This window comes from Aethalodelphis obliquidens, unplaced genomic scaffold, assembly GCF_003676395.1.
Source record: "Aethalodelphis obliquidens isolate GAN/ISIS:26980383/991018 unplaced genomic scaffold, ASM367639v1 scaffold8, whole genome shotgun sequence".
In the NCBI taxonomy this organism is placed as follows: domain Eukaryota; kingdom Metazoa; phylum Chordata; class Mammalia; order Artiodactyla; family Delphinidae; genus Aethalodelphis; species Aethalodelphis obliquidens.
Genome location: NW_020837952.1, coordinates 64,427,198 through 64,453,081, shown reverse-complemented (window position 1 = coordinate 64,453,081; position 25,884 = coordinate 64,427,198). Strand labels below are relative to the sequence as shown.

At 55.5% G+C, this 25,884-nt stretch overlaps 2 protein-coding genes and 1 long non-coding RNA gene across 14 annotated transcripts; 1 reads left to right on the top strand and 2 right to left on the bottom strand.

Moving 5' to 3' along the window:
* Positions 1-4,949: 4,949 nt before the first annotated feature.
* DENND6B (DENN domain containing 6B) lies at positions 4,950-25,794 on the top strand. Of its 9 annotated transcripts, XM_027108120.1 has the most exons (20): positions 12,365-12,637; positions 17,998-18,036; positions 18,108-18,150; positions 18,756-18,868; positions 19,309-19,389; positions 19,937-20,042; positions 20,164-20,243; positions 20,332-20,394; positions 20,659-20,714; positions 21,231-21,353; positions 21,435-21,530; positions 21,623-21,717; positions 21,831-21,896; positions 22,031-22,095; positions 22,195-22,284; positions 22,378-22,431; positions 22,771-22,880; positions 22,986-23,088; positions 23,231-23,305; positions 23,387-25,794. In XM_027108120.1, the coding sequence occupies exons 1-20, from the start codon at positions 12,476-12,478 to the stop codon at positions 23,507-23,509; spliced, it is 1,743 nt and encodes a 580-aa protein (XP_026963921.1). In that variant the 5' UTR covers positions 12,365-12,475; the 3' UTR covers positions 23,510-25,794. The 9 variants fall into 9 exon arrangements, with proteins under 9 accessions (XP_026963923.1, XP_026963924.1, XP_026963922.1 ...); XM_027108122.1 differs by lacking the exon at positions 12,365-12,637 and adding an exon at positions 4,950-5,135 and having other exon boundaries at positions 19,347-19,389; positions 22,195-22,431; XM_027108115.1 differs by having other exon boundaries at positions 12,363-12,637; positions 22,195-22,431.
* On the bottom strand, positions 15,120-20,032 carry LOC113621198 (uncharacterized). Of its 4 annotated transcripts, none has more exons than XR_003433107.1 (5): positions 19,919-20,032; positions 16,964-19,236; positions 15,812-16,145; positions 15,428-15,780; positions 15,120-15,331 (listed from the first exon to the last, which is right to left on the bottom strand). XR_003433107.1 is itself a non-coding variant. In XM_027108124.1 (4 exons), exons 1-4 carry the CDS (start codon positions 17,353-17,355, stop codon positions 15,311-15,313), a joined length of 606 nt encoding a protein of 201 aa, XP_026963925.1. In that variant the 5' UTR covers positions 17,356-18,032; the 3' UTR covers positions 15,120-15,310. The 4 variants fall into 4 exon arrangements, 1 of the variants encoding a protein (XP_026963925.1); XR_003433109.1 differs by having other exon boundaries at positions 15,428-16,145; positions 16,964-17,247; positions 17,353-19,236; XR_003433108.1 differs by having other exon boundaries at positions 15,428-16,145; positions 16,964-17,852; positions 17,938-19,236.
* On the bottom strand, positions 20,067-22,201 carry LOC113621199 (uncharacterized). The gene is made up of 4 exons (XR_003433110.1): positions 22,057-22,201; positions 21,651-21,777; positions 20,688-20,915; positions 20,067-20,164 (listed from the first exon to the last, which is right to left on the bottom strand). It is a non-coding gene; the product is annotated as an uncharacterized LOC113621199 (long non-coding RNA).
* Positions 25,795-25,884: the final 90 nt, after the last annotated feature.

Sequence of the window (25,884 nt, the reverse complement as noted above, 5' to 3'; positions counted from 1 at the left end):
GCGCTCCGGTCACTCCAAAATGGCGGTGGCGGCGGCCGGGCGCGCGCACGCCGGGGGCGGGGCCTCGTGCGGGGGCTCGCGCTCGCAGCGGGGCGGGGCCTATAGGTGGGCGGGGGCTATAGGTGGGCGGGGCCCATGGTGGGCGGGGCCGCGCGGGGTGAGGCGGGCGCGGCTTCGTCCTCCGCTGGTCCTTCTGAGGTATCGCAAAATTTCTGCACGAGCGTAAGTAAGTATTGATGGGCTAATGCGTTTGCGGTGATACATTTTCTAACACAAACAACCCCTCCGGAGGCCTGAAACGATTTGAGAGTCACACATCTGGGGCAGGGGTATCTCTGCTCCCTGGGAGCCTTCCTCTAAGGCTGAAGGCCTCTGCGACTGGGGCAGCTGGGTGTCTCCTGAGCACCTTGGGCACGTGGCGTGGACACGGCCAGAGCAACCGTGAGCAGTGGTCAGCTCTCCGTCCTCTCTACTACCCGGACTGGGAGCGTCGGAGCAGCAGCCACCAGACCCATGGTTTTTCCAGGTGCCCCCCAGGTTCTCGTAGTATTTTGCACATTAAAATATGTACCCATTTGGCATTTGTCGGAGTTGTTTGACTCAATCAAACTGATCTCTAAAACGAGAATTGTTATTTCAGGTGGCAGCGTGAACCATGGGAGACGTTGGAAAAAGAAATGGAACACGTAAGGAACATCTAACGTTCTTGCCAGTCATCCCCTTACTGCCTCTCGGCTTCCAATGCACGTGGTCCGTGGCGGAGACGGATCTGACCCCTGGCCATGCTGAGCCTTGGCGGCAGAGGGAGCGGGAGAGGTTGCGGGAGAAGGTTTGCTCCGGGGCTGCTCGGCGGGCGGGAGGCGCCTGCTTCCCCACGTCCGGCTCCTGCGGAGACAGCTTCCCCTGGACGTCTTCCCCAGGCAAACGGCAGGGCAGATTTCTGGCAAGTTCTGTAGGATGAACTTTCAGGAAGTGGGGATAAAAAAAGCGTCAAGGGCTTCCCTGGTGGCGCAGTGGTTGAGAGTCCGCCTGCCGATGCAGGGGACACGGGTTCGTGCCCTGGTCCGGGAAGATCCCACATGCCGCAGAGCGGCTGGGCCCGTGAGCCATGGTCGCTGAGCCTGCGCTCCGCAACGGGAGAGGCCCACGTACCGCAAAAAAAAAAAAAAAAAAAAAAGCGTCAAGCTCTCAACCGCGAATAGATTACAAGCCCTGCAAGCGCAGACCCCACCCCCAAGGCTGGAGGTGCGGTGGGTAGAGCTGCAGAACAGGGGCTCAGCGCTAGGAGTCCCAGTGCTTGAGATGCTCCCACTCGTTGTCCTGCTCTGAGTGCCTGCAACCCTCATCCTGATCGTGATGTTCTTCTGGGGTCAGCCAGGGCTCCTCCGCTCTCCTACCCCACCCTTGGTTCAGCCACACGTCCCTCAACTTCTAACTACAGCCAGCTCTCCTCCTGCAGCCCTGGTCCAGGTTTATCTCACCTGACTCACAACAGCAGCCTCCCAACAGGTTCCCTGCTTCTATCCTGCCACACTTGCTGGAGGCCAGCTTGTCGCAGTCAGCAGAGCACCCAGTAAAAAGAAGTCCAGGGCTTCCCTGGTGGCGCAGTGGTTGGGAGTCCGCCTGCCGATGCAGGGGACGCGGGTTCGTGCCCCGGTCTGGGAGGATCCCACATGCCGCGGAGCGGCTGGGCCTGCGCGTCCGGAGCCTGTGCTCCGCAGTGGGAGAGGCCACAGCAGTGAGAGGCCCGCGTACCGCAAAAAAAAAAAAGTCCAATCCCATCCCTTCCCCAGGGGCTCCCATGTCACACAGCACGAAAGCCAGTCCTTGCTGCCACCCACAGGTCCTACACAGGTGGGTCTCATTTGTGCTCTGCCCCTTGTTCATCTAGCTCCAATCAGGAGACCCTCCTGCCGCAGGCCATTGAATGTGCATCCTGTCACACCCTCTAATTGTCCCCATGCAAACTGACCTCCTACATCTTACTCCATTGTCCCCTTCTCCGTGAGGACTTCCCTGGCCTTCCTATTTCAAATCTCAAACCTACATACATGCATGCACAGACACGCACATGCACACACATGCATGCACATGGGCACACTCACAGCCCCTTTCCCTGTTTGGTTTTTCCTCCTTGTGTCAGTAGTCAGGGTTCAATGAGGGGACAGAGAGCACACAGTGACTTCAGAGAAAGTTTGATATAAAGATTACTGAGGGACTTCCCTGGTGGTGCAGTGGGTAAGACTCCGTGCTCCCAGAGCAGGGGGCCCAGGTTCGATCCCTGGTCAAGGAACTAGATCCCACATGCATGCCACAACCTAGAGTTCACATGCCACAACTAAGGAGCCTGCCTGCCGCAACTAAGACCTGGTGCAACCAAATAAGTAATTTTTTTAAAATTACTAATAACGGGATTAATTATAAAGGAGTAAAGAACTCTGTATTCAAGAAAGGACAAAACATTCCCTGCTAAATGCTTCTGGGATCCAGCTCCATTATTGCACAGCAGGCAAAGAGAAGTGGATTTGGAGCTGAGGCAGTAAGTGGAAAATGGGCAGAGTCCGACCTTCTGGAAAGTCAGCTTCTGTATGCAGCCTTTCAAGCATATTTGAACTTCCATACAACAAAAAAACAATGCTATATTTTCACCTAACAGGGTACATCCATCCTTATTGCAAGTGAAGAAATTCTCACTTTCCCCCAAATGAGCATATGTACAGTCCCAGCAGTCATTGTATCTGTCACTGGCTACATTCATTACTCCTCAAATTCTGTCACTGTCCCACTGAATACTCTATTATGCTCTTAAAACTAAATAGTAGGGCTTCCCTGGTGGCACAGTGGTTAAAAATCCGCCTGCCAATGCAGGGGACACGGGTTCAAGCCCTGGTCCGGGAAGGTCCCACGTGCCACAGAACAACTAAGCCTGTGCGCCACAACTACTGAGCCCATGTGCCACAACTACTGAAGCCCGCGTGCCTAGAGCCCATGCTCCACAGCAAAGAGAAGCCCACACAGTAAGAAGCCTGCGCACCGCAACTAAGAGTAGCCCCCGCTCGCCGCAACTAGAGGAAGCCCACGTGCAGCAACAAAGACCCAATGCAGCCAAAAATAAATTAATTTAAAAAAAAACTAAACAGTAAAGTTAACTTCTGACAACTTGTATATTTTTAAAGTAAATTTGTTATTATTCAGTATAATATATATTATTCCATCTCACTCAAATTTTTTAAAAATTGGAGTATAATTGCTTTACAATATTGTGTTAGTTTCTTGCTGTACAGCAAAGTGAATCAGCCATACATATACATATATCCCCTCTTTTTTGGATTTCATTCCCATTTAGGTCACCACAGAGCCTTGAGTAGAGTTCCCTGTGCTATACAGTAGATTTTCAGTTATTTTATATATAGTAGTGTATATATGTCAATCCCAACTTGTATATTTTTAAAAAATGGAAAGCAGAAGGGACAAAATGGTTAGTTTCTATATTATATATGCAAAGAGAAAATGTGCAAAGCTACTACAATCCTTTTCTCTGTAATTGGTCACAAGAAGTAGTTGATAGGTACAGCTCTTTAACAGTGTTCTCTTCTAAACTGCCTATAGTGTGCACAGAACAGTTAGAACAAAGCAGGCTGAATTCAGTATTTCAGGCACAGAACGACCAAATAAAATAAATTCTATCACTACAAACACCAAATGCAAAATTATTCACCAGTCAATTAGAAAATGTAAAACTCTGATATAAAATGAGTGTGCCCCTGGAGCACAGTCAGAACAGGAGGAACTCTGGTTCTGTCCTGTTCTTCTCTTCAAGAGCCCCAACGGTGCAGCGGGACACAGACTGGGACATCAGAAGACTACTGCTCCATAAACCAAGTAGGATCAACACAGAGAAGTGGGCTTCCCTGGTGGCGCACTGGTTGAGAATCCGCCTGCCAATGCAGGGGACATGGGTTTGGTCCCTGGTCCGGGAAGATCCCACATGCAGCGGAGCAACTAAGCCCATGCGCCACAACTACTGAGCCTGTGCTCTAGAGCCCGTAAGCCACAACTACTGAGCCCGTGTGCCGCAACTACTGAAGCCCGTGCGCCTAGAGCCTGTGCTCCGCCATGAGAAGCCCGCGCACCACAACGAAGAGTAGCCCCCGCTCACCGCAACTAGAGAAAGCCTGTGCACAGCAGCGAAGACCCAACACAGCCAAAAATAAATTTAAAAAACACACACACAGAGAAGTCCACACCTATATACACCATAACCAAATTCCTGCATGCCAAAGACAAAGAAAACCATGAAAGCCACAAGAGAAAAGTGACCCATCACATAAAGGGAAAGAATGATACAATGAATAGCTGACTTCTCCCAAGAGATGATGGAGGCTGTAGGCAGTAAATGCCATACTCAAAGTGTTAAAGGAAAAAGCAAACCTGTCAATGAATAAATTCTATACTCAGCAATACTATCCTTCAAAAATGAAGCTGGGAGAAAAAATGAAGGCGAAATAAACACATGGCCAGATAAACAAAACAGAAAATGTATTGCTAGGAGATTTGCCTTACCAGAAATACTAAAGAAAGTTCTTCAAGCTGAAAGAAAATGACGTAAGATGTTCACTCAAGTCAACAGGAACGAAGAACCAAATTCAGCAACATGTAAAAGGCTTATTTACTAAGACCAGTGGGCTCTATCCCAAGAATGCAAAGTTGGTTTAGCATCCAGAACGCAAATCATGTAATACACTATATTAATAGGATAGAGGATAAAACCACAGGATTGTTACAATAGCTGCAGAAAAGGCATTTGACTGAATTTAATACCTGTTCAAGATAAATACACTCAACAAATTTGGACCAGATGGGAAATCCCTCAACTTCATAAAAGGCGTCCAGGAAAAGTCTGTAGCTGACATCAGACTTAATGGTGAAAGATGTAATGCTTTTTAAAGATTGGAAATGAGGCAAGGATGTCTGCATTCACCACCTCAGTTCTACACTGTAGGATTCTGCACGCAAGGAGCTTGGAAGTCACCAATCCATCCTAAGAAGTAAAGGGCTAAACAGACTGAAAAATCAGCAACTCTTCTTGGATCTATGAGAGAAGGGAGGACACAGAGCAAACCACTGCTCCCAAGGTAGGAGAGACAGGCAGGTGAATACAAGTCATCACAGCTTACCAGAGCAAAGGTTCATGAGAGAAACCGGCCTGAGAACCTGTGTGTGCGGGGGAAGGGGGGCGATGAACTGTAATTGATGAATTTCGGGAGGTTCAAAGTCAGCAACTGTTAAGAGTTCAAAATTCCGGGGCACCCAGTCATGAGGGAGCCCACACAATACTGTGAGATTTACCCCTGGAGCCTGAGCAGGTTCCCAAGTAAATATCAGCAAAGCCCCCTCAAACTTTCTGCAGGGGGAGGGAAGGAACCATCTCCTACCGCGACAGAGCACTCTGCTCTCCTTAACAAGGCTGCGCTCAAGGGAAACTCGTTAACCAGAGCCTGACCTGCTGGGGTGTTATCAGAGCCTAACTGACCAGGGGAAGGGAAATGCCCAGCTCCAGCCTCTCTGGGCAGCCCGTCCCAACCAAGGGGAGATAAAGGACTGAGAAACACTTGTGAAGTTCACAGTCCAGAGGCACAGGCTCAGTAAAAGAACTGAGGCCCGATCACAGGACCGTAGAAGGCGTCTCCTCTCCCACACCTCACCTCCACATTATTAAGGCCTATCTATAGCAGTTCCTTTCACCCAGTACATCATGTCTGGCTATCAGGAAAAAATTACACAGTTAAAAGGCAAAAAACACAATTTGAAGAGATAGAGCAAGGTTCAGAACCAGAAATGGCAGAGATGTTGGAATTATCAGACCGGGAGTTTAAGCAACTATGATTAATATGCTAAGGGCTCTCATGGATAAAGTAGATGACAGATGGGCAATGCAAGCGGAGAGACGGAAATGCTAAGAAAGAACCGAAAAGAAATGCTAGACATAAAAAACGCCATAACAGATATGAAGAATGCTTTTGATGGGCTTATTAGCAGACTGGATAACACTGAGGAAAGAATCTCTGAACTGGAGGATATCTCAATAGAATCTTCAAAAACAAAACAAAGAGAACAAATACAGAAAAAAACAGAACGTCCGGGCTTCCCTGGTGGCGCAGTGGTTGAGGGTCCGCCTGCCGATGCAGGGGACGCGGGTTCGTGCCCCGGTCCGGGAGCATCCCACGTGGCGCAGAGCGGCTGGGCCCCGTGAGCCGTGGCCGCTGAGCCTGAGCGTCCGGAGCCTGTGCTCCGCAATGGGAGAGGCCACAGCGGTGAGAGGCCCGAGTACCGCAAAAAAAACCCAAAACAGAACATCCAAGGACTTGTGTTCTACAAAAGGTGTAACATACACATAATGGTAATATCAGAACAAGAAGAAAGAAACAGAAGAAATATTTGAAATGATTCTACATTGCACTAAAGGTTCTCGTCAGTGCAATGAGGCAAGAAAAAAATTAAAGGCATACAGATTAAAAGGAAGAAGCAAAATTGTCTTTATTCACAGATAACATGATCATCTATTTAGAAAATCCTAAGGGATCTATCAAAAAAATCTAGAAATAATAAACTAGTTTAACAAGGTCACAGGATACAATATCAATATACAAACAACAGTTGTATTTCTACAATTAGAAACAAACAATCTGAAAATGGAATTAAGAAAAAAATTCCAGGGAATTCCCTGGCGGTCCAGTGGTTAGGACACCGCACTTTCACTGCCGAGGGCCTGGGTTCAATCCCTGGTCTGGGAACTAAGATCCCACATGCCACACGGTGTGGCCAAAAAAAAAAAAAAAAAAAAAAAAAGGAAAGGAAGAGAAAAAGATTCCATTTACAACTGCATCAAAATGAATAAAATACTTAGGAATAAATATAACAAAAGAAGTGCATACAGAAAAGAGTCAATGCAGCAGGCTAACAACTTACCAAAAAACCAACCAAACAAACAAATAAAACCCCTGCTTACACAGTTAGCCCTTGACGGGCATCTGAGAACCTGGATTTCGGGGAGGTTCCCACCATCCCTGGAAATGATCAGAGTGGCTCTTTGAGCCAGACAATATGACTTATGTTGAAATCTGCTTTCTTTCCGGGTGCCTGGAATTTTGTTAGGCACCAGGCAGAGACTGCCTATCTGGCCAGCCCTGCAATGGATTGAACAGTGGCCCCACCCGAAAGATATACATCTACCCCAAACCTGTGAATGCGACCTTTGGAAAAAGGGTCTTTGCAGATGTCATTAAGTTAAGATCTCAAGATAGATCATCCTGGATCAGGGTGGGTCTTAAATCCAATGACAAGTATCCTTCTCAGAAAAGGAGAGAAGACACAGGGAAGAAAGCGATGTAAAGATAGAGACAGAAATTGGAGTGATAAGCCTACAAGGACTGCTGGCAGCAACCAGAAGGCAGCATAGAGGCCTGAAATAGATTGTCCCTCGGAGCCTCCGTGAGGAACCAACCAGGCAGACACCTTGATTTCAGGCTTCTGGCCTCCTGAACTGTGAGAGAACAAATTTCTGTTGTTTGAAGTCTCCAGGTTTGTATCAGTTTGTTACAGCAGCCTTAGGAAATAAACATAAGTTCCCAATAAAACCGTGGGTGCTGAGTTTCTGATGAACTTACCTGGTTGGCAACATTTCACACCCATTGTCACAACTCCCTGGGACAATTAAGTTTGTCCTGTGTAACTACGTGATGACCGTGGAAGCTGGCACCTGGTCTCCCCCAAACTTAGCCGCATGAGCCTTTTCACTTTGCTGATTTTACCTTGTATCCTTTTCCTGTAATAAATCATGGCCATGAAAATGACTCTATGCTGAGTCCTATGAGCCCTCCCACAAATCATCAAATCTGGGGGTGATCTTGCAACTCCCCTGCAATAAAAACTACAAAGCACTGCTGAGAAAAATCAGACAAGACCTAAATAAATGGAGAGACATGCTATGTTCATGGATTAAAAGACTCAATATTGGGCTTCCCTGGTGGTACAGTGGTTAAGAATCCGCCTGCCAATGCAGGGGACACGGGCTTGAGCCCTGGTCCGAGAAGAACCCACGTGCCGCGGAGCAACTAAGCCCGTGCGCCATAACTACTGAGCCTGTGCTCTAGAGCCCGCGAGCCACAGCTACTGAAACCTGCACGCCGAGAGCCCGTGCTCCGCAACAAGAGAAGCCACTGCAATGAGAAGCCCGCGCACCGCAACGAAGAGTAGCCCCCGCTCGCTGCAATTAGAGAAAAGCCCACACGCAGCAACAAAGACTCAACTCATCCAAAAATAAATAAATAAATAAATTTAGTTTTAAAAAGTTCCTTAAAATAAAAAGAAAGACTCAGTATTGCCAAGATGGCAATTCTCCCCAAACCTGATCAATAGATTCAGTGCATTATCAGTGAATTTTTCAGCAGATGGTCGTTTTTTTTTAATAGAAACTGACAAGCTAACACTAAAATTTACACAGAAATGCAAAGGATTGAGGTAGCCAAAACAGTTTTGAAAATTAGAGGACTCACACTTCTTGAATTCAAAATGTACTATAAATCTAGAATAATCAAGACAGAGTAGAATTGGCATAAGGATAGGCATATATATCAATAGAACAGAGTAGCAAAAATATGATCAATTGATTTTTTTTATAAAGGTGCTAAGTCAATTCAATAGGGAAGCAATATCTTTTTTTTTTTTTGACCACACTGCACGGCTTGTGGATTCTCATTTCCCTGACCAGGGACTGAACCCGGGCTGTGGCAGTGAAAGCCCGGAATCCTAACCACTAGGCCACCAGGGAACTCCCAAGCAATATCTTTTTTTTTTTAAAAAGAGATAGTCTTTGAATTACAATGATTTTTTAAAAATTATTTATTTATTTGTTTATTTGGTTGCAGTGGGTCTTAGTTGTGGCAGGCGGGCTCCTTAGTTGTGGCACGTGAACTCTTAGTTGTGGCATGCATGTGGGATCTAGTTCCCTGACTGGGGATCGAACCAGGCCCCCCTGCATTGGGAGCATGGAATCTGAACCACTGCACCACCAGGGAAGTCCCCCAAGCAATCTCTTTTTAAAAAATTATATTGGAAAAATTGGTTATCCACATTCCAAAAAAAAAAAAAGTTAAACCGTTACTTCACACCATACACCAAAATTAGTTCAAAATGGATCACAGCCCTAAATCTGAGAGGTGAAATACTTCTAGAAGAAACATAGGAGAAATTATTTGGGTTAGGAAAAGACTCTATAGATATGAGGCCATAAACATACTACCAAAAAGAAAAATATTCATAACTTAGACTTCATTAAAATAAAAAACCTTTGCTCTTCAAAAGATGCCATTAAGAAAAATAGAAGACAAGCCACAAACCAGGAAAAAATTTTAAATCGTATGTCTGATAAAGGACTTGATTCTAGAATATATATTTTTAAAAAATCTTACAACTCATAAGACAAATGACCCAATTTAAAAAGAGGCAAACGATTTAAATAAACATTTCACCAAAGAAGGTAATACAAATGACTTACGGGCACACGAAAAGATGCTCAAGGGACTTCCCTGGTGGTCCAGTGGTTAACACTCTGCGTTCCCAATGCCGGGGGCCTGGGTTCGATCCCTGGTCAGCGAACTAGATCCCACAGCCATGCCGCAACTAAGAGTTTGCATGCCGCAACTAAGAGCCCGCATGCCACAACTAAGAGCCCACATGCCACAACAAAGATCCTGCGTACTGCAACTAAGACCTGGTGCAGCCGAATAATTAATATTAAAATAAAAAAGATGCTCAACATCAGTCATCATTAGGGAAATTCTAAATTAACCCACATGTCACTACACAACCCCTTGGATGGCTACAATTAAAAAGGCTGACAACCTCAAATGCTGGTAAGGATGTGGAAAAACTGGAACCTTCATACATTGCTGGTGGTAACGTCAAATTGTAAAGCCACTTTGGAAAATAGTTTGACAGTTTCTTATAGAGTTAAACATAAACTGAACATACAGCCCAATACTTTCACTCCTAGGTATTTACCCAAGAGAAGTTAAAACAGGTGTCCACAAAAAGACTTGTACAGGAATGTACATAGCAGCATTATTACAGGCAAAAACTGGAAACGTTCCAAACATCAATTGGTGTGTTGACTCTAATAACATAATAGCCAGTTGTTTCACCAGCAAAAGCAAGTTTATTCAGGAATAGCAGAGGAACTGTAATTCATGATGTGGAAACTATGGCAGACTACAAGTAAATCCAAAAAACAGGAAAAGGGAGTTTGCTTTTATAGGGAAAAGGGGTCAGTTGGGAGGTACTGTGTTAACTAGAGGCCGCTGGAGGAGCCTGGAGGCTTCCTATTGTTTGGGCTGTGACAGTCTCTGATTGGCTGGGATGTCCTTGGGCCGGAGGGGTTTCTTCCTCCTGTTGGAGAGAGAGTAGAGGCACCTGTCTTCCTGTTTCTGGTAATTGCGGATGCACGGTGGGCATGACAGAACACCCTAACGACCTGTCCTGGCTCCAGCTTCAACTGAGGTTTCTTTAAATAATTCCACTGTGAAAGGTTAAAGAAAATGTCACGTATCCAGACAATGAACTACTATTCATATAAAGGAACAAACTACTGCTATATACAACAACATGGATAAACTTCAAAAATATTATGCTAATGGGCTTCCCTGGTGGCGCAGTGGTTGAGAGTCCGCCTGCCGATGCAGGGGACACGGGTTCGTGCCCCGGTCCGGGAAGATCCCACGTGCCGCGGAGCGGCTGGGCCCCTGAGCCATGGCCACTGAGCCTGCGCGTCTGAAGCCTGTGCTCCGCAACGGGAGGGGCCGCAGCAGTGAGAGGCCCGCGTACCGCAAAAAAATATATATATATATTATGCTAAGTGCAAGAAACCAGACAGAATAGGCTGCATATTGTATGTATTAGCACAATTACCGCAAACTTAATGGCTTAAAACAATGCACACTTATTATCTTACAGTTCTGGAAGTCAGAAATCTGAAATGAGTCTTACGGGGCTTAAATCAAGGTGTCAGCAGAACTGCATTCCTTCTGGAGGCTCTAGGGGAGAATCGTTTCCTTGCCTGTTCTAGCTTCTGGAGGCTGCCTGCATTCCTTGGTTCATGGTCCCTTCCTCCATCTTCAAAGCCAGCAGTGTGGCAACTACCAGTTTCTCTATCTTATTCCCTTATCGCATTGCCTTCTCTGACTCATTTTGGCCCATGGACTGTAGGCAGAAGTGCTGTAGATATCAGTTGTCGGCCAACGCAATTAATAGCTAGCAGGCCTCCATTAAACCCTTTTCCACTGCCAATGACCTAGGAGGCCATGTGTTCCAGAGGTAAGTCAAGGAGAGCCACCTGACTCTCCCACCAGTCCATGCACAGTGAAAAACCTGCTTAAGACTTGAGGGTTGTTACTCCAACCTAGCCTAGCCTAGCCTAACTTTGGAGTAGGGAGCTTTAGTTTAAAAAAAAAAAAAGTAAAATATATATAGCGTGTCAGTTAAGTTATTGTCTCAGCGCCAAAGTCGCCCTTCCATGATCGGCTGTGTGATGCTGCGGGGGGGGGGGGGGGGTCTGCGGCCCCATTTCGGGGGGGAAGGGGGGGGGCCTGACTCTGCCAAGAGGAATGCTGGAGGCAGATGCGACGTCAAAGAGGGAGGGGGGCTTGCCCGCCCCCCCAGCCACACTTCGCCGCCGCAGCAGAAAATAAAACGGCACAGGTGGCTCGAATTATGTGTGTTATACGCTGTGTCTGGTTTCGACAGACAGGTCTGGGACAGTGTGCAAGGCAGCCCAAGAGGGGGCCCGGAAATATCTGGAAGAGCGCTGGACGCAAGAGGCGAGGAGGGGACTGGCGCGGGCGGGTCTGCACGCACTGACGACCAGTCATTGGAAACAAAGATGCCCCAGTGGTCAGACACGAACCCCGGACGTGACAGCTCTCTGCAGGACCCCATACCCGGAGGCGACCCAAAGGAGAAAACTCGAGGGACTCCCAGAATCGCTGGAATCTGTGTGTGATAGTTGGTAGAATGGGAGCTCGTAACGACGAAATCCGGTTAGGAAAGCTGGCCGGGTAAGGGACCCGCCAGTCTCTACTTCGCCTGTCCTCACGGTGTCCCCGGGAACCGCGACCCCGCCTTAACCCGTCTTCCCCCGGGCTCACACGCCCCGCTGGAAGTCCCTCCTCCAGGCTTGGGGCCGCTCTGGCCCGCGCGGTCCCTTCTCTTTGGTGGGTTCCGCGCCGCTCCACCGCACGGCGGTCCTCCGGCCGCCAGGGGCGTGCGAGGCCGAGTCCGGGCCATTCTGGTCTGAGACGGCCGCTCGACTGCTCCGCGGAGCCGTCCGGGCGCGCCCAGGCCACCGCCTCCAGTCCGTTCCCCCGGCAACGCCTCGGGCCGTTCCCCCGGCAACGCGCGGCCGTTCTCAGTAGCAGGGGCCATGGACCAGGTGTCGGGCGCCGGGCCCCACCGGGCTCGCGGCTGCCTCGGCGCGCCGTCCTGCGGAGCGCGGGCTCCGGGGGCACCCTGGGCACGCTTCTCGGCCTGGCTGGAGTGCGTGTGTGTGGTCACCTTCGACCTGGAGCTGGGCCAGGCGCTGGAGGTGAGGGGGGCAGCGGGCCGGGGGGAGGCCGGGGAGGGCGGGTCCTGCTCTGTCGCCGCCGGCTAGTGTGGCTCAGGCATCGCCGAGGGGCGGCGGGAATCCCTCCGCAGGTGAGGTACCCTCGGGCAGACAGACCCCCCCAGGTGGCCTCTTCCTCCTCAGAAACCCTGCACCTGTCACTTCCTGAAAGGTGCGCTCCCAAGCAGAAGAAAAAAAGTTAAGTTGCCAAGACCTCCCTTTGGGGTGGAGGAGCGAAGAGCCCTGCACTTCGGATACCCAAAGTGGTACTCTTGATTTTTCGCCCAGTAAAAAGCTGTCTCCTCTGCCTTCCTCTCCCCCGCCTTTCCCACACTATGATACCTTCTCCCCTCATTTACTCCAGCCAAAATCCCAGGGGTCACCCTTGACTCCTCCCCTCCCTCCACCCCACATCCCATCCGGGAACAAGGCTGACAGCTCCACCTACAGCAGGGCTGTCAGATTCATTACCACTGCTACTGTACCCCCAAGTCCAATATTTGTGGCTCTCTTGCTTAAATCTTTGGAAACCTCCTTGTTCACTTAGAGTCTGATCCAGACCCTTTGCGGGTCACAACCAGACCCAAGAGCCATCTTTCTGTTCACAGACTCTGCCCCCAGCCCCCCCAGCCTGGGGTGTCCCCACTACCTGCAAGGCTCTTCCCTACCCCCACCCGCGTGGGTGTAGATGAAAACATGACAGACTCAGGGAGGAAGGCCTTCTGGAGTAATGCAGGCCTGGGGGGACGGTCTTCTCCAGGCCCTGAAGGCCATGACATAGACCATGGAGCTGACCAGGGCAGGGGAGGCTGTGAGGTACGCTTCAGCACGCTGTCAGAAGAAACTTTCTGAGAACCCAGGAGGTGGCGCATCCGTGACTGCAGTTGGTTGAGATGAGGCTGAGCAGCCATCGTTGGAAAGCCAGCGTCAGGGGGAGAGGGTGTTTTCCAAGGCCTTGCTGAACTCCATGAGGCTGTGGGAAGCCCAAGTCCTAACAAACAGCAAGGGCGGACACTGCCCAGCTCGCTGTGGAGACCGCATTCCACCACACCTGTCCCCACGTGGTGCACCAAATTAACTTGACGCAGGGACCTGAGCACAGAGAGGTGAGGTGATTTGCCTAACGTCACAGAGCCCACATTCCTGCTGGTGCCCAAATTGTTCCCAATAAAATCACAAGAGAGTCTACTGTTTCCTTAAGGCATTCTCATGTATAATTTTCTAGGACTTAACCATTCAGGCAAGAACTTGTTAGTTAAAGGCTCCATGTGCTTGGGCTTCTGAGCTTTCCTGAGGCTGTATAGCTCAGGGAGGGAGTGTTGGGGGGACCCACGGCCCCTACTAATCATCAAGTCTGTGCAGGAGTCGGGCAGTGCAACCACACGACGCTCATCAGGTTTGCGTCTTATCTTTCTTCCTCTCCCCTGGAAATCATGAGGAAGGTCAGCGGTCATTTCAGCTGCGTCCACAATCACTCATGGAGCATCTGCCCTGCGCTCGCTTATTCCGGGCTTGGCCTGGCCGAGCACCACAGAGGCTCTGGCTGGCACTGTACTTGGCACTGGGACATGATGGAAGACCCAGGGACTGCCTTCCAGGAGCTCATGGATCACGGAGACTCCGTGGACAGATACAGCTCAGAGGAAGGAATGGGGGTTTGGCCATATCTTGGAGGATGAGAAGGAGGCAGCCGGGCAGGGGAGAGGGGGCTGTTTCAGGTAACCCCTCCCCCAAAAAAGCCAGCGAAAGCAAAGGCAAGGAGCCAACCATTCACTCATTCAATAAATCAAGTATTGGGCAACTGCCACCAGCCAGGCCCCACGGTACTGGTGCTGGACACATGGACACAGAGCTGCATGCGATGACAGGGCCCTGCCCACCAGGAGTTCACGTTCTGTGCAAGAGACACAGAGAGTAAGGGGTAAGGACCCCCTAGAGCGCATAGGTATGTTGAGGGGGTCCCACCCACGTGGGTGCACTGGAGCCTGCAGGCGAGGCAGGGATCAGACATGAGGGGAGAGTGGGCAAGGCTGTGCACATCAGCTGAGCAAAGGGCCTGGCTCTGCTGCCTCAGCCCTTGGAAACTCTCCTCTTGGTATCCCCGCTGACCCGAGAAGCCCATGCAGTGAACTGCGGCCCGGGGCCCAGAGGGTCCCTCCTCCCCCAGGTGTCCACATCCTCCCAGCTGCAGCTTCTGCACTGCCCAGTCTCAGGACCCTTTTAGTCTTCAAAAGTACTGAGGGCCCCAAGGGGCTTTTTATGTGCGTCGTATCTATCGAGGTTTCCTACACTAGAAGTTAAAACAGAAAAATTAAAAATGCTTATTAATCCATTTTAAAAAACAACGGATACCATGTGTAAACGAGAGAAGCCACCGCAATGAGAAGCCTGTGCACTGCAACGAAGAGTAGCCCCCACTTGCCGCAACTAGAGAGCCCACGCACAGCAACAAAGACCCAACGCAGCCGAAAATAAATAAATATTTATTTACTTACTTTAAAAATATATATATTTCCACAAAAACAACCATTTTCAGAAACAAATTCAGTGAGGAGAATGGCATTATTTGACACTTTTACGTCCCTTTTTAAAGGCCAAATAGAAGGCCGCTGTATCTTCACGTCAGCTTCAGTCAGTTCCCCTTGACGGCCTGTGTCACAGCCTCTGGAAGCCACACTGCACACAGTGAGAAGAGAGTGAAAAAGGCAGCTTCGGCCTCTGGGAACCTAGGGCACCCACACCACCCTTCAGGAAGCACTTTCCTAGACGTACCTTCTCCAGCAAGGCGAGGCTCGCTGCATCTGTCTTCCTCAGGGGCGACTTGGTTACAGGAGCTGCAGCCCCTGCAGACTGGCTCCCGTGGAAAGGACAAGACCCCTGCGGTTCCAGGGGACAGGGTTCATCGTGCGGCAGACCCTCGCCCTCTGCCCCTCTCTGAGGGTCCGCTCCATTCCTCTCCTCAGTCAGGCAGGGCCGTCCCTCCATCTCTGCTCCCAGCTTGTGAACAGTGAACTTGGAGCCCTGGGCATGGCTGTGGAGCCTGCTCAGATGCTACAAAACTCCTGTGACTGCAGACCAGATTCAGACCCCTGACCTCAGCTCCAGACCAGATTCAGACCCCTGACCTCAGCTCCAGACCAGATTCAGACCCCTGACCTCAGCTCCGAGGGCCCATCGTGGCCCTGCCAGCTGCCAGGCACCCGCCTTTCCTCTGCCCTTCCCAGCAAGGACGCGCAGGGGCCCGAGTGGTCCTGCGGCCCCTCCTCTCTTGGAGCCATCTCGAGGTACCCCTGTGGGTCCACCCCACAGACAAATACTGTTTGGCTGGCTCCCCTCCGTCCTCTTGGCCCTTCCTTCTTGGTGCCTCCTTAGCTGACGTCTTGAGATTTCCACATGCCCCACCTGTTCCATTATTCTTTGGAGACATGTTTTCACGCACTCCACAAATACAGGCACACCTTGGAGATGTTGCAGGTTCGGTTCCAGAGCACTGCAGAAAAGCAAGTCACACAGATTTGCTGGTTTCCCAGCGCATATAAAAGTTATGGTTACGGGCTTCCCTGGTGGCGCAGTGGTTAAGAATCCGCCTGCCAATGCAGGGGACATGGGTTCGTGCCCCGGTCCGGGAAGATCCCACATGCCGCAGAGGGGCTGGGCCCATGAGCCACAACTACTGAGCCTGCACGTCTGGAGCCTGTGCTCCGCAATGGGAGAGGCCACGACAGTGAGAGGCCCGTGCACCGCGATGAAGAGTGGCCCCCGCTCACTGCAGCTGGAGAAAGCCCTCGCACAGAAACGAAGACCCAACACTGCCAAAAATAAATATAAAATAAATAAATAAAACTTTAAAAAAAAAAAAAAAAGTTATGGTTACGCTAGACTGGAGTCTATTAAGTATGCAAGAAACACCATTATATCTTAAAAAACAACGTAGATACCTTGTAACAAATATAAAAATGAAAAAGTTTGAGATGTTGTGAAAATTACGAGAATATGATGCAGAGATGCAAAGTGAGCAAGTGTTGCTGGAAAAGTGGCACCTGTAGGGTTGCTACAAACCTTTATTTTGTAAACAATGCAACATCCTTGAAGCACAGTAAAGCAAATGTGATAAACGAGGTGTGACTGTACAGTATCTGGTGAGGGTCTACTCCCTGCCAGGGGCTGGGAAGTACCTGGGACACGGTCCCTGTCCTTAGGACACTTGGTGGCAGCGGAGGAGACGGAATAGGCCCAGAGCAGCAGGCCCAGAGCAAACAAAGACAGAAGCTACATTATCACAACAGTGCAAGTCCCAGGGCACAGTACCTTACCACCTGGGGGCTCAGGGCACACCGCAGAGGAAGCCTCATGTCAGCCAGAACCCAAGTCCTCCTCCGCGTGGGAGTTTGGCCGACAGAGTAAGGAGGGGGCCACGCATGCAGGCCCTCAGCTCCTGGCTCCCGGCATAGCCGCTTCCTGGGAGAGCCGTCCTGCTGCAGCTGAGCACGGGCCAGGGCAGCAGTGATGCCCAAGGCGCACCAGGTCCCCAGGAGACACTTGGGGGCCTGCAGGGAGTGAGGACTCTGGAGGTTCCCTGCCTTTTTCCTTTCCTGCAAAGAAATCCATTCTGGCCATTTGCCTGCGTACAGGGCTACTGGCTCCCCTAGAGTGTGGCCTGTCTCCCAGGTAGAGCCTGTCCAGCTGGTCACGCTCACCATACACTCCAGGGGCCTGGGTGCTCCAGGGGTCACATTCCAAGCGGGGAGCAGGCCAGAAGCTCCCGGACCCCTGACTAGCAGGGGTTGGAGTGAAGATGCTCAGAGGCAGGGGTGCCAGTGTCAGGCAACATCTGCGTTAAGACGGGATGGGGAGGCTAGCCAGGCCGTCTGGGAGAGCAGGCCCAGAGGAGCCGCAGAGCCTAAGACCCTCTGGCTGGGTGGGGTTGGGTTCGGAGCGCTGAGAGGGTACAGGAGGTGGGGGCCAGGAGGCAGGGCCCTGCATCCGCTCTAGGCGAGAGAGGAGGCTTTGGGGACAGACTGTCGGGACGTGGGGCAGGGAGGCCCAGTCTGGGCGAGTGGCCTTGAGGGCGAGGGGTGTGAGAAGGGAGTCCAGGAGCTCACCCAGTTGTGCGCTGGCCGAGAAAAGGGAAGGATGGGGGCCAGGAGTGGCCTCGGGCCGAGAGGGGCCTGGGGAGGCAGGGCAGGGCGCTGGAGCCCTGAAGAGAGGAGGAGGGGTCAGCAGGGAGCCAGAGGTGGGGGAGAGCCAGAGGGTCTGACAGTGCTGGGGTGGGGGGGACACACCTGCAGCCCAGCACCAAGCCTGCCAAGCCCATGTCACTGAGTACTCTGTGTCCCCCGCAGCTGGTGTACCCCAGCGACTTCCAGCTCACGGACAAGGAGGTGGGTCCCAGCCCTCTCCGGAGCAGACCTCACCCAGGGAGCAGGCCCTCACTGGCTTTCCTGTGTTTCAGAAAAGCAGCATCTGCTACCTGTCCTTTCCCGACTCCCACTCAGGTAGGCCACCCCGCCCCGCCCCGGTCTGGGTGTCTCTCTGGGGCTGTGGGGAGAAGAAGAAGGAGGGAGATGAGGCTGCCCAAGAGCCCCTGCGGCCAGGCCTGCACAGCCTGTAAGCACCGGTCCCCCTTCCCGCTCCAGGGAGACAGCCAGAGCCCCACGCCGCGGCAGCCGGTTTCCCCGGTTCCCGCGGAAAGAGGTGTCTCTGGGCAGTGGGGTCTGGTCTCCTTCACCCCAGCAGAGGGGTCACCAGGAGCTGGGTCCTGGCCTCGGCTTCTCCAGGGCTCAGGTGTCCGGGTCGGCCTGGTTTTCCTCCCCGGGCAGGCTACGCCGGGCCACACAAGCCCCGGCCTGTGCTTGCCCACAGTGCACGCGCTGCGGGGCTGTGGCTGTGCTTCTCTGTGTGCTGAGTTTAAACCCTTAGGTGCAGGAATCTAGACACGGGGACCTCTGTCGGGAGACACAGAACTGGAGGGCTGGGCTTTTCTGAGGCATTTGCAGCCCGGCAGGGGCTTCGCCCCCTCCCTGGCCCCCCGCCCCACATGCTGGCAGGAGAGGCTCCAGCCCAACCCGGACACAGCGTGAGGGGACCACCTCTTCCCCAGGCTGCCTCGGGGATACTCAGTTCTGCTTCCGCATTCGTCAGTGTGGAGGGCAGAGGCGCCCCTGGCACACGGATGACAGGCACTGTGACAGTGGGGCCCCCGTGTCTCTGCAGGTGAGCCGGGCTGCCTCTCCAGCGCTCCTCCCCTGCCCCTGCAGGCCAGGGTCAGGCGGGTGTGAGCGGCCCTTCAAGGCGCCTGGCCAGCCCCAGCCAGCAGGGTCTCCAACTGCTGCAGGCCAGGCCCGGCACCCCAGCCTCGACTGGGGGTGGGCCAGCGCTTCTGAGGACTTGCCAGGGTCCTTGGGGCTTTTCCTGTGCTCCACGTGTGCACCAGGGCGTGGCTCGGTGTGCAGAGGCCGGTGCTCTTGGGCCCCTGAACCGCTCACCACTGTGTCTGCAGAGATGTCCCTGGAGGGCAGTTGCCTGCCTTCCGGGGCCGTGACTCCCAGGCAGATCCCGGTCTGGGGAGAGCACGCAGCAGCCTGCGTGGGGGTCCGAGGGGGCGGGTGGGAGGTGAGCAGTGGGCGTGGCCTGGCCGATACCCCTCCTTCCAGAGGGAGCCCGCACACTACTTTGGCTACGTGTACTTCAGGCAGGTGAAGGACAGCTCTGTGAAGAGGGGCTACTTCCAGAAGGTGAGCAGCTGGTTGCTCTGGGGTAGCCCCACTGAGAGTTGGGGGCCAGCAGCCATCGGGAGAGGCTGATGGTCTGGGGGGTGGGGGTCCTGAGCCTCCAGGAGCACCCACCCCTCGGCAGCCCTAGCCACTTGGCCCTGGGCGGGGGCCACCGTGCCACTTGGGGGCGAGGGCGGCCTCTGGAGAACAGGCTCCGCTGCCCCTCCCTCGCCCAGCCCCGGCTCTAGCCCAGGCCTCCCTGCTCCTCGCTGAGGGAGGAGGGGGGCCCTCGTCACACTTTCAAGATTAGGACGACTTCAGTCTTGAATTCAGACACCAAAAGCAAAGGCTGCTTGAGCCCCGGGGAGACCATCCCACGATCCTGGCCCACGTGCATTTCCCTCTGAAGGCCTGGGGTTTTCTAATAGCCTGGAGTCCCAGGTCAGGCCATTCCTGGGAAGTCGGTGGGACACCCTGCCCTGGGCGACCCTGGATGAGCTGGGCCTCAGGGGTCCCTGCAGGGTCCCAAGGGGCTGGGGCGACATCTCACCAGCCCTGGGCCCTGCAGTCTCTGGTGCTGGTGTCCCGCCTGCCCTTCGTCCGGCTGTTCCAGGCGCTGCTGAGCCTGGTTGCTCCCGAGTACTTCGACAAGCTGGCACCCTGCCTGGAAGCGGGTGAGTGGCCGGCAGGCGCTGCCAGAGCTGCCTCGTCATCATCCCAGCTGTAGCTCCTGGTGGCTCCGGCGGGCAGCTTCCTCCAGGACAGGCTTCTGACGCTGGCCACCTGTGTTCACAGTCTGCAATGAGATTGACCAGTGGCCGGCCCCTGTGCCGGGGCAGACCTTGAACCTGCCTGTCATGGGAGTCGTCCTCCAGGTGAGGGCTGCCTGGCTGGGGTGGGACGGCCCCAGTGCGTGTCGACACGCCACCCGGCCCCACTGGCAGCTGCTTCCTTCACCCATAGGTGCACATCCCATCCAGCGCAGACAAGCCTGAATCCGGTCCTCCAAAGCAGTGCAGCCACAAGGTGGGCGCCCTGCTCCCAGGCTGACGGCCCCATACCTGCCTCAACCCTCAACCCTCCCACCTGCCTGGGCCTCCCCACCTCACCTACTGGGGGGTGGCCAGACCCCAGACACAGGGCCTGCGTCTCCGTGCAGGGCTGTGGGGCGCCGGGAGGCACGTGGGTAGGGACTGCGGCCCCCGGGACTCTCCCGGGATGACCTGTGCTGCTCGGGGCTTGTGAGGCGTCATCCTCCTCCCGGCCTGACCCCACCCCCCTTCCTCTCAGAACCTGCTGCCAGCCCCGGTCGTCCTCACCAGTGTCCATGAGCTGGACCTGTTCAGGTGAGCCAGGCAGGCCACCACCTGCTGCCCCGGTAGGTGATGAGTGATCCCACGGGGCTCAGCCCATCGGGGTGGGGGCGCTGGGGGACATCAGGAGTTAACCCCCCGCCCGTTCTGAGAGGGAGAGTCTGCAGAAGAGGAGCCCGGTGCCCCGATGTCTGCCCCCAGAGGAAGTGGGCACCGTGGGCAGGAAGTCAGGTCCTGGCAGGCAGGAGCAGGGAAGGGAGCAGCTGTGGTGAGAGATGCTGCCAGAGGGGCCCTCTCTGGGGGGCCAGCAGAGGACCCCACCTTTGGAGACCCTCTGGCCCTGTGCTGGGCCCAGCGGGAGCCAGGGCTGTTGGTTTCAGGCATGGCGGGGGCGCGAGGCCAGGCATCTTCACAAGGCCTCACGGCCGCCTTCCTCTGGAGTGAGGCCCAGCCTTCACCCAGACAGGGCCTGCCTGGGCCTGGGTCGGGGCAGGTGGGCAAGGGCTGGGGAGCCTCCCACCAGCCTCCCCAACGCCCCCGCCGGCCCAGGTGCTTCCGGCCCGTGCTGGCCCACGTGCAGCTGCTGTGGGAGCTCATGCTTCTTGGGGAGCCCCTGCTGGTCTTGGCGCCCTCGCCCGCAGTTTCCTCGGAGATGGTGCTGGCCTTGACCAGGTGGGTCGGGCGGCAACGCGAGGGGCCGGGGGCCCCGGACCACCCCGGGAACTGACTGTCCCTGCGGGTCCCTCCCCACAGCTGCCTGCAGCCCCTCAAGTTCTGCTGCGACTACCGCCCCTACTTCACCGTCCACGATAGCGAGTTCAAGGAGTTCACGACGCGCACGCAGGCCCCGTAAGTGCCGCCCTGCCCGCCCTGCGCCCTGCGCCCTCCGCCTGCGTCTGCCTCTCCTCCCTCCCTCCCTCTCTCTCTCTCTCTCTCTCTAGACCAAGCGTGGTCCTGGGAGTCACAAACCCTTTCTTTATCAAAACGCTCCAGCACTGGCCCCACGTTCTCCGCATCGGGGAGCCCAAGATGCCAGGTGAGGTCCCCGGCCTCCACCCAAGGGTCCTGGGAACGCGGGGCCTCTCCGGGTCTGAGCCTGCGGAGGCAGAAGCAAGACCCTGAGGCCCGGCCATGGGGCGTGTCTCGTAGGGGACCTTCCCAAGCAGATCAAACTGAAAAAGCCCTCAAGGCTGAAGATCCTGGACACCAAGCCAGGTCTGTGCCCCTCCTCTCCTCCCGGGACCCAGAGGCACGCCTTGGGGCGGGGTGGGGCGGGCAGATGTGCTGGCACAGCTGAAGGGGGTGCCCCGCCCCCGGGGAGCGCACTGCCATTCTGCCCTCCTCCCCAGGCCTCTACACCGCGTACACGACCTACCTCCACCGAGACAAGGCCCTGCTCAGACGACTGCTTAAGGTACCGCTGGGGGGTGCTCCGGGGGCGGGGAAGCTGGGCTCGGTGTGTGAAGGGGGCGCAGCCGGCCTGCTGTGGCTCAGCCCTCGCCCCGCCCCCCAGGGCCTGCAGAGGAAGCGGCCGTCGGACGTGCAGACTGCAGTGCTGAGGCAGCACCTCCTGGAGCTCACGCAGAGCTTCATCATCCCTCTGGTGGGGCCTGGCCGGCGGGGAGGAGGGCGCCGGGCTGGAGGGGCAGGCAGCAGGCTGTGGCCCAGACTCAGACTCACTCCCCTTCCCCCCCAGGAGCACTACATGGCCAGCCTCATGCCCCTGCAGAAGAGCATCACGCCCTGGAAGGTGTGGTCCAGGGAGGGGCTGGGAGGATGGGCCCTATGCCGATCCTTTGGGGGGGGTGTCTCGTGGGTGTGCAGGAGCCCCTGGGGCCAGCCCATCCCCACACCCGCAGGTGGCCCTCACAGGGAAGAGAAATGCGGGCCACACGGATGGGGGAGGGGTTCGAGGCCCTCTTCTCTGGGAAGGGTCACCCTGGGATCTGTCCCTGCAGGGTGGGGGCTGGGGGACACACAAGGGGCCCGTCTGCCAAGTGCCCTGGGGAAGGTCCTGACCAGCCAAGGTGCGGGACCTGCGAGGCCGTGCCTGCCCCCAGCACCCAGGCTCACCCAGCCCCTGTCTCAGACCCCTCCCCAGATCCACCCCTTCCGCCAGGACGACTTCCTGCGTAGCCTGGAGCGCTCGGGGCCCCAGCTCACCTGCCTCCTCAAGGGCGACTGGCTGGGCCTCTACAGGTGGGTGGACAGTAGGTAGGGTCCTGGGGCCCCTGCTGCTGGTGGCCGTGCCCATCCCTCAACACACAGCGTCAGCCCACACCTGCTGCCCCTTGCCCCCCACAGGCGGTTTTTCAAGTCCCCCCATTTTGATGGCTGGTACCGACAGCGGCACAAAGAGATGGCCCAGAAGCTGGAGGCCCTGCACCTCGAGGCCATCTGTGAGGCGGTGAGGGGGGCGATCGGCTGCGGGAGAGCACAGAGGGGTGCGAGCCCCACACAGGGGCCGGAGGAGAGTGCAGGGGGCGCGGACACAGGCCCAGAGCTGGGCGAGAGCCTCGGCGATGGAAGGTCCCATCTTGTCCCCGCAGAACCTCGAGATCTGGATGCAGGACAAGTCCGAGGTGGAGGTCGTGGATCTGGTCCTGAAACTTCGGGAGAGGCTGGTGAGATGCCTCCCAGCCCTGCCCCACCTCGGCCAGCCAGATGTGAAGGTCGCCTGCCCCTGACCACCGCTGCCCCTGCAGGTTCGGGCACAGGGCCACCAGCTCCCCGTGAAGGAGGCGACGCTGAAGCGGGCGCGGCTGTACATCGAGACAGTCGTCGGCTCCCTGCCCAAGGACCTGCAGGTCGTCCTGTGCCCTCCCTAGGATGGGGCCCATGGCCCGGGGCCTGGCTGCCCCTCGGGGCCTGGGTCTGGCCGAGATTCCCTCCCCCCAGTCAAGCATGAGATCCCCCACCCAAGCTTCCGGTTGCCCCTGGTCCCCCACCTGGCACCACCATCATCCCAGCAGACAAGGTGGCATTTGGAACTACAGCCTGGCCCCTGACTGTTGGCGGATCACGTGCTGCAGAGCCTCCCCTCCCCCTGGGCCCCACCTGTCTTCTCCAGGGTCTTAGGCAGGGGTGGGGGGCAGGCTGTGAGCCCTGCTGATCTGATCTGGGCCAAGGCCACACACCCCTCCAGGAGCCCATCTGCCCAAGCCCTGCAGGCCCAAGCGTTGCATCTGATGCGTCCTTTAGACCCACCAGGCTGCCCAGCTCAGGACGGAAGGAGGCGGCTGACAGGCAGACCCCTCTCCTCACACAGCCCGCCCCCCGCCTGTCTTGCCTGGGGGCTGAGGGGGGAACCTCGCCTGCGGTCATCACTTGGGAGGGGAGAAGCCGCTTTGCCCGGAGAAGAGCTGTGCCCTGTGGTTCGCTGGGATGCCGCCAGGACCCGCGTGGCTGCCAGGCGGGTCCAGGTCGTTGTCTTTGTTCCACTCCAGGGACACCCCACTGGGCACCTTCTCCGTTCACTCTGCCCTGCGCTGCTGCTCGTCGGCTGGCAGGCCCTCGAGTCACCCCCGTGTTCATGCAGCCCCACAGGCAGTGAGGGGCTTGGACTCTAGCCTGACCAGGCCCGCGGCCTTGGGGCACCAAGCTCCTCGGCAAGGAGTGAAAGCCCCTCAGAAGGGATCCACGCCCCCATATGACACCTTGGAGCACTGGGCCAAGCAGTCACGTGCTGTCATCGGCACCATCACAGCTCAGCGCGCAGTGGCAGCTGGTGGGGGGCAGGGCAGGGGGGGAGGCGCGGACCCAGAGCTGCAGGCCTTTGGGTAAGTCCCACCGAACCCAACCCCAGATGCCTCACCTGAGGCACAAGGCCTCGTAGATGCCCGCGTCGGCCTTGGAGGCAACCTGAGCTGAGTCCTGGCTGAGCGATGTGGTGCGGGAGGCAGGCCGAGCGGGGGGCTTTCCCTTCTCTCCTGATTCCCCACAGTCCGTGTCCTGGGATGGAGCAGTGACGCAGCCACTCCTCCCAAGCGGAGTTCGGTGGAGCTGCCAGATGACAGAGGCGCTGGCCTCAGAGCTGCCAGCGTCGTCTTGTCCGGCCCTGACCACTGCCTAGGACAGCCCGGCGCGTCCGCAGCCTGCAGACAGCTGAGCTCGGCCTGGTGTGCGACCGCAGTCAGAGGACAGAATCGAGGCAGCAGAGGGAGAGGCGAGCTGGAGGCCCTCAAGTGAGGAAGGACTTTGTGGCCCCAGTGCCACTTTGGAAAGTCTGCCCTGCTGTCTGGCCGTGAGGGGTGTGCCCCGGCAATTGCACGGTCCCTTCCCTTGGCTTTCTGAGGGTGACTGCGGGTGATGGAGGGCTGCAGGGGAGCGGCTGCAAAGGGGCCTCCGCAAAGCCCTCAGGGACTTTTGCCTCCATCGACCCAGGAAGGCACAACCTGATTCCCCCGAATCCTTGCATGCTCCCTCGAGGACTGCTTGTGTCCACGCAGCAGCCCCTCACAGCGGCTTGTCCTCAGGAACACTGGTGCAGCGGGATGTCGGGGGAGGGACGCCTGGCAGAGTGGGCAACACTGCCCAGGGTGGAATCCAAAGCTGAAGGGTACAGGTGGGAGGAGGTCCCTCCCCTGGAGTGCCTGCAGCTGTGGGGGGGGCCTCCTCCTCACAGCCTGACCCCCCTGCCCAGACAGGGGCCTGAGGGTGAGGGCTGGGGGTGGAGTCCTGCCAACTCCATCGTCTCCCCCATAAGACCCTGGGTTCCCTCTCAGGATCAGGTCAGCTCCGGCTGGGCTGAGCCTCTGTCCCCCCACCAGGCTGGGGACAGGCAGTGAGAAGGGAGGAAGGGGCAGGAAGATCAAAAGAGGCAGACCCACCACCTACTAGAGCCCCGTGGACAGGAGGCCTGGACGGACAGGAACCAGTGGTCCAAGAGGGCGCTGTGGTCGGCGGCCAGTATGTGAAGCCGCCTGCTTTTGGGGATCGTGTGTGGGCCTGGTGTGGTGGCCGGGATGGGGGTGGGAGGGCAGTGGGCTGATCCAGGGACAGGAAGGACAGTCTTCACCCCCAAGCTTCCTGCACTCTATTTAAAGACTCCGTTTTAGTCTGTGATGGTGGACTTCCCACATCTTTGGTATTAAAATGTCCTTCTGTGACACGATACTTGCCTTTTAACTTCCTTTTCTGATAAAAAGTTGGCATCCCTATCAGAGCCTGGCAACTTTAGGGTCCTCTTGGTGGGGCGTTGGGT

Bases quoted from the DNA above. Each gene is read 5' to 3' on its own strand.
- DENND6B (XM_027108114.1), top strand. From the start codon at position 12,476: ATGGACCAGGTGTCGGGCGCCGGGCCCCACCGGGCTCGCGGCTGCCTC. The intron at 19,390-19,936 runs GTGAGCAGCTGG...TGGGCCCTGCAG, and splicing joins AGAGGGGCTACTTCCAGAAG to TCTCTGGTGCTGGTGTCCCG. The intron at 20,244-20,331 runs GTGAGGGCTGCC...CTTCACCCATAG, and splicing joins TCATGGGAGTCGTCCTCCAG to GTGCACATCCCATCCAGCGC.
- LOC113621198 (XM_027108124.1), bottom strand. From the start codon at position 17,355: ATGGTGAGCGTGACCAGCTGGACAGGCTCTACCTGGGAGACAGGCCAC. The intron at 15,533-16,057 runs GTGGGGCATGTG...CTGGAACCGCAG, and splicing joins TCCAAAGAATAATGGAACAG to GGGTCTTGTCCTTTCCACGG. The intron at 15,332-15,427 runs GTACGTCTAGGA...CACTGTGTGCAG, and splicing joins GCCTCGCCTTGCTGGAGAAG to TGTGGCTTCCAGAGGCTGTG.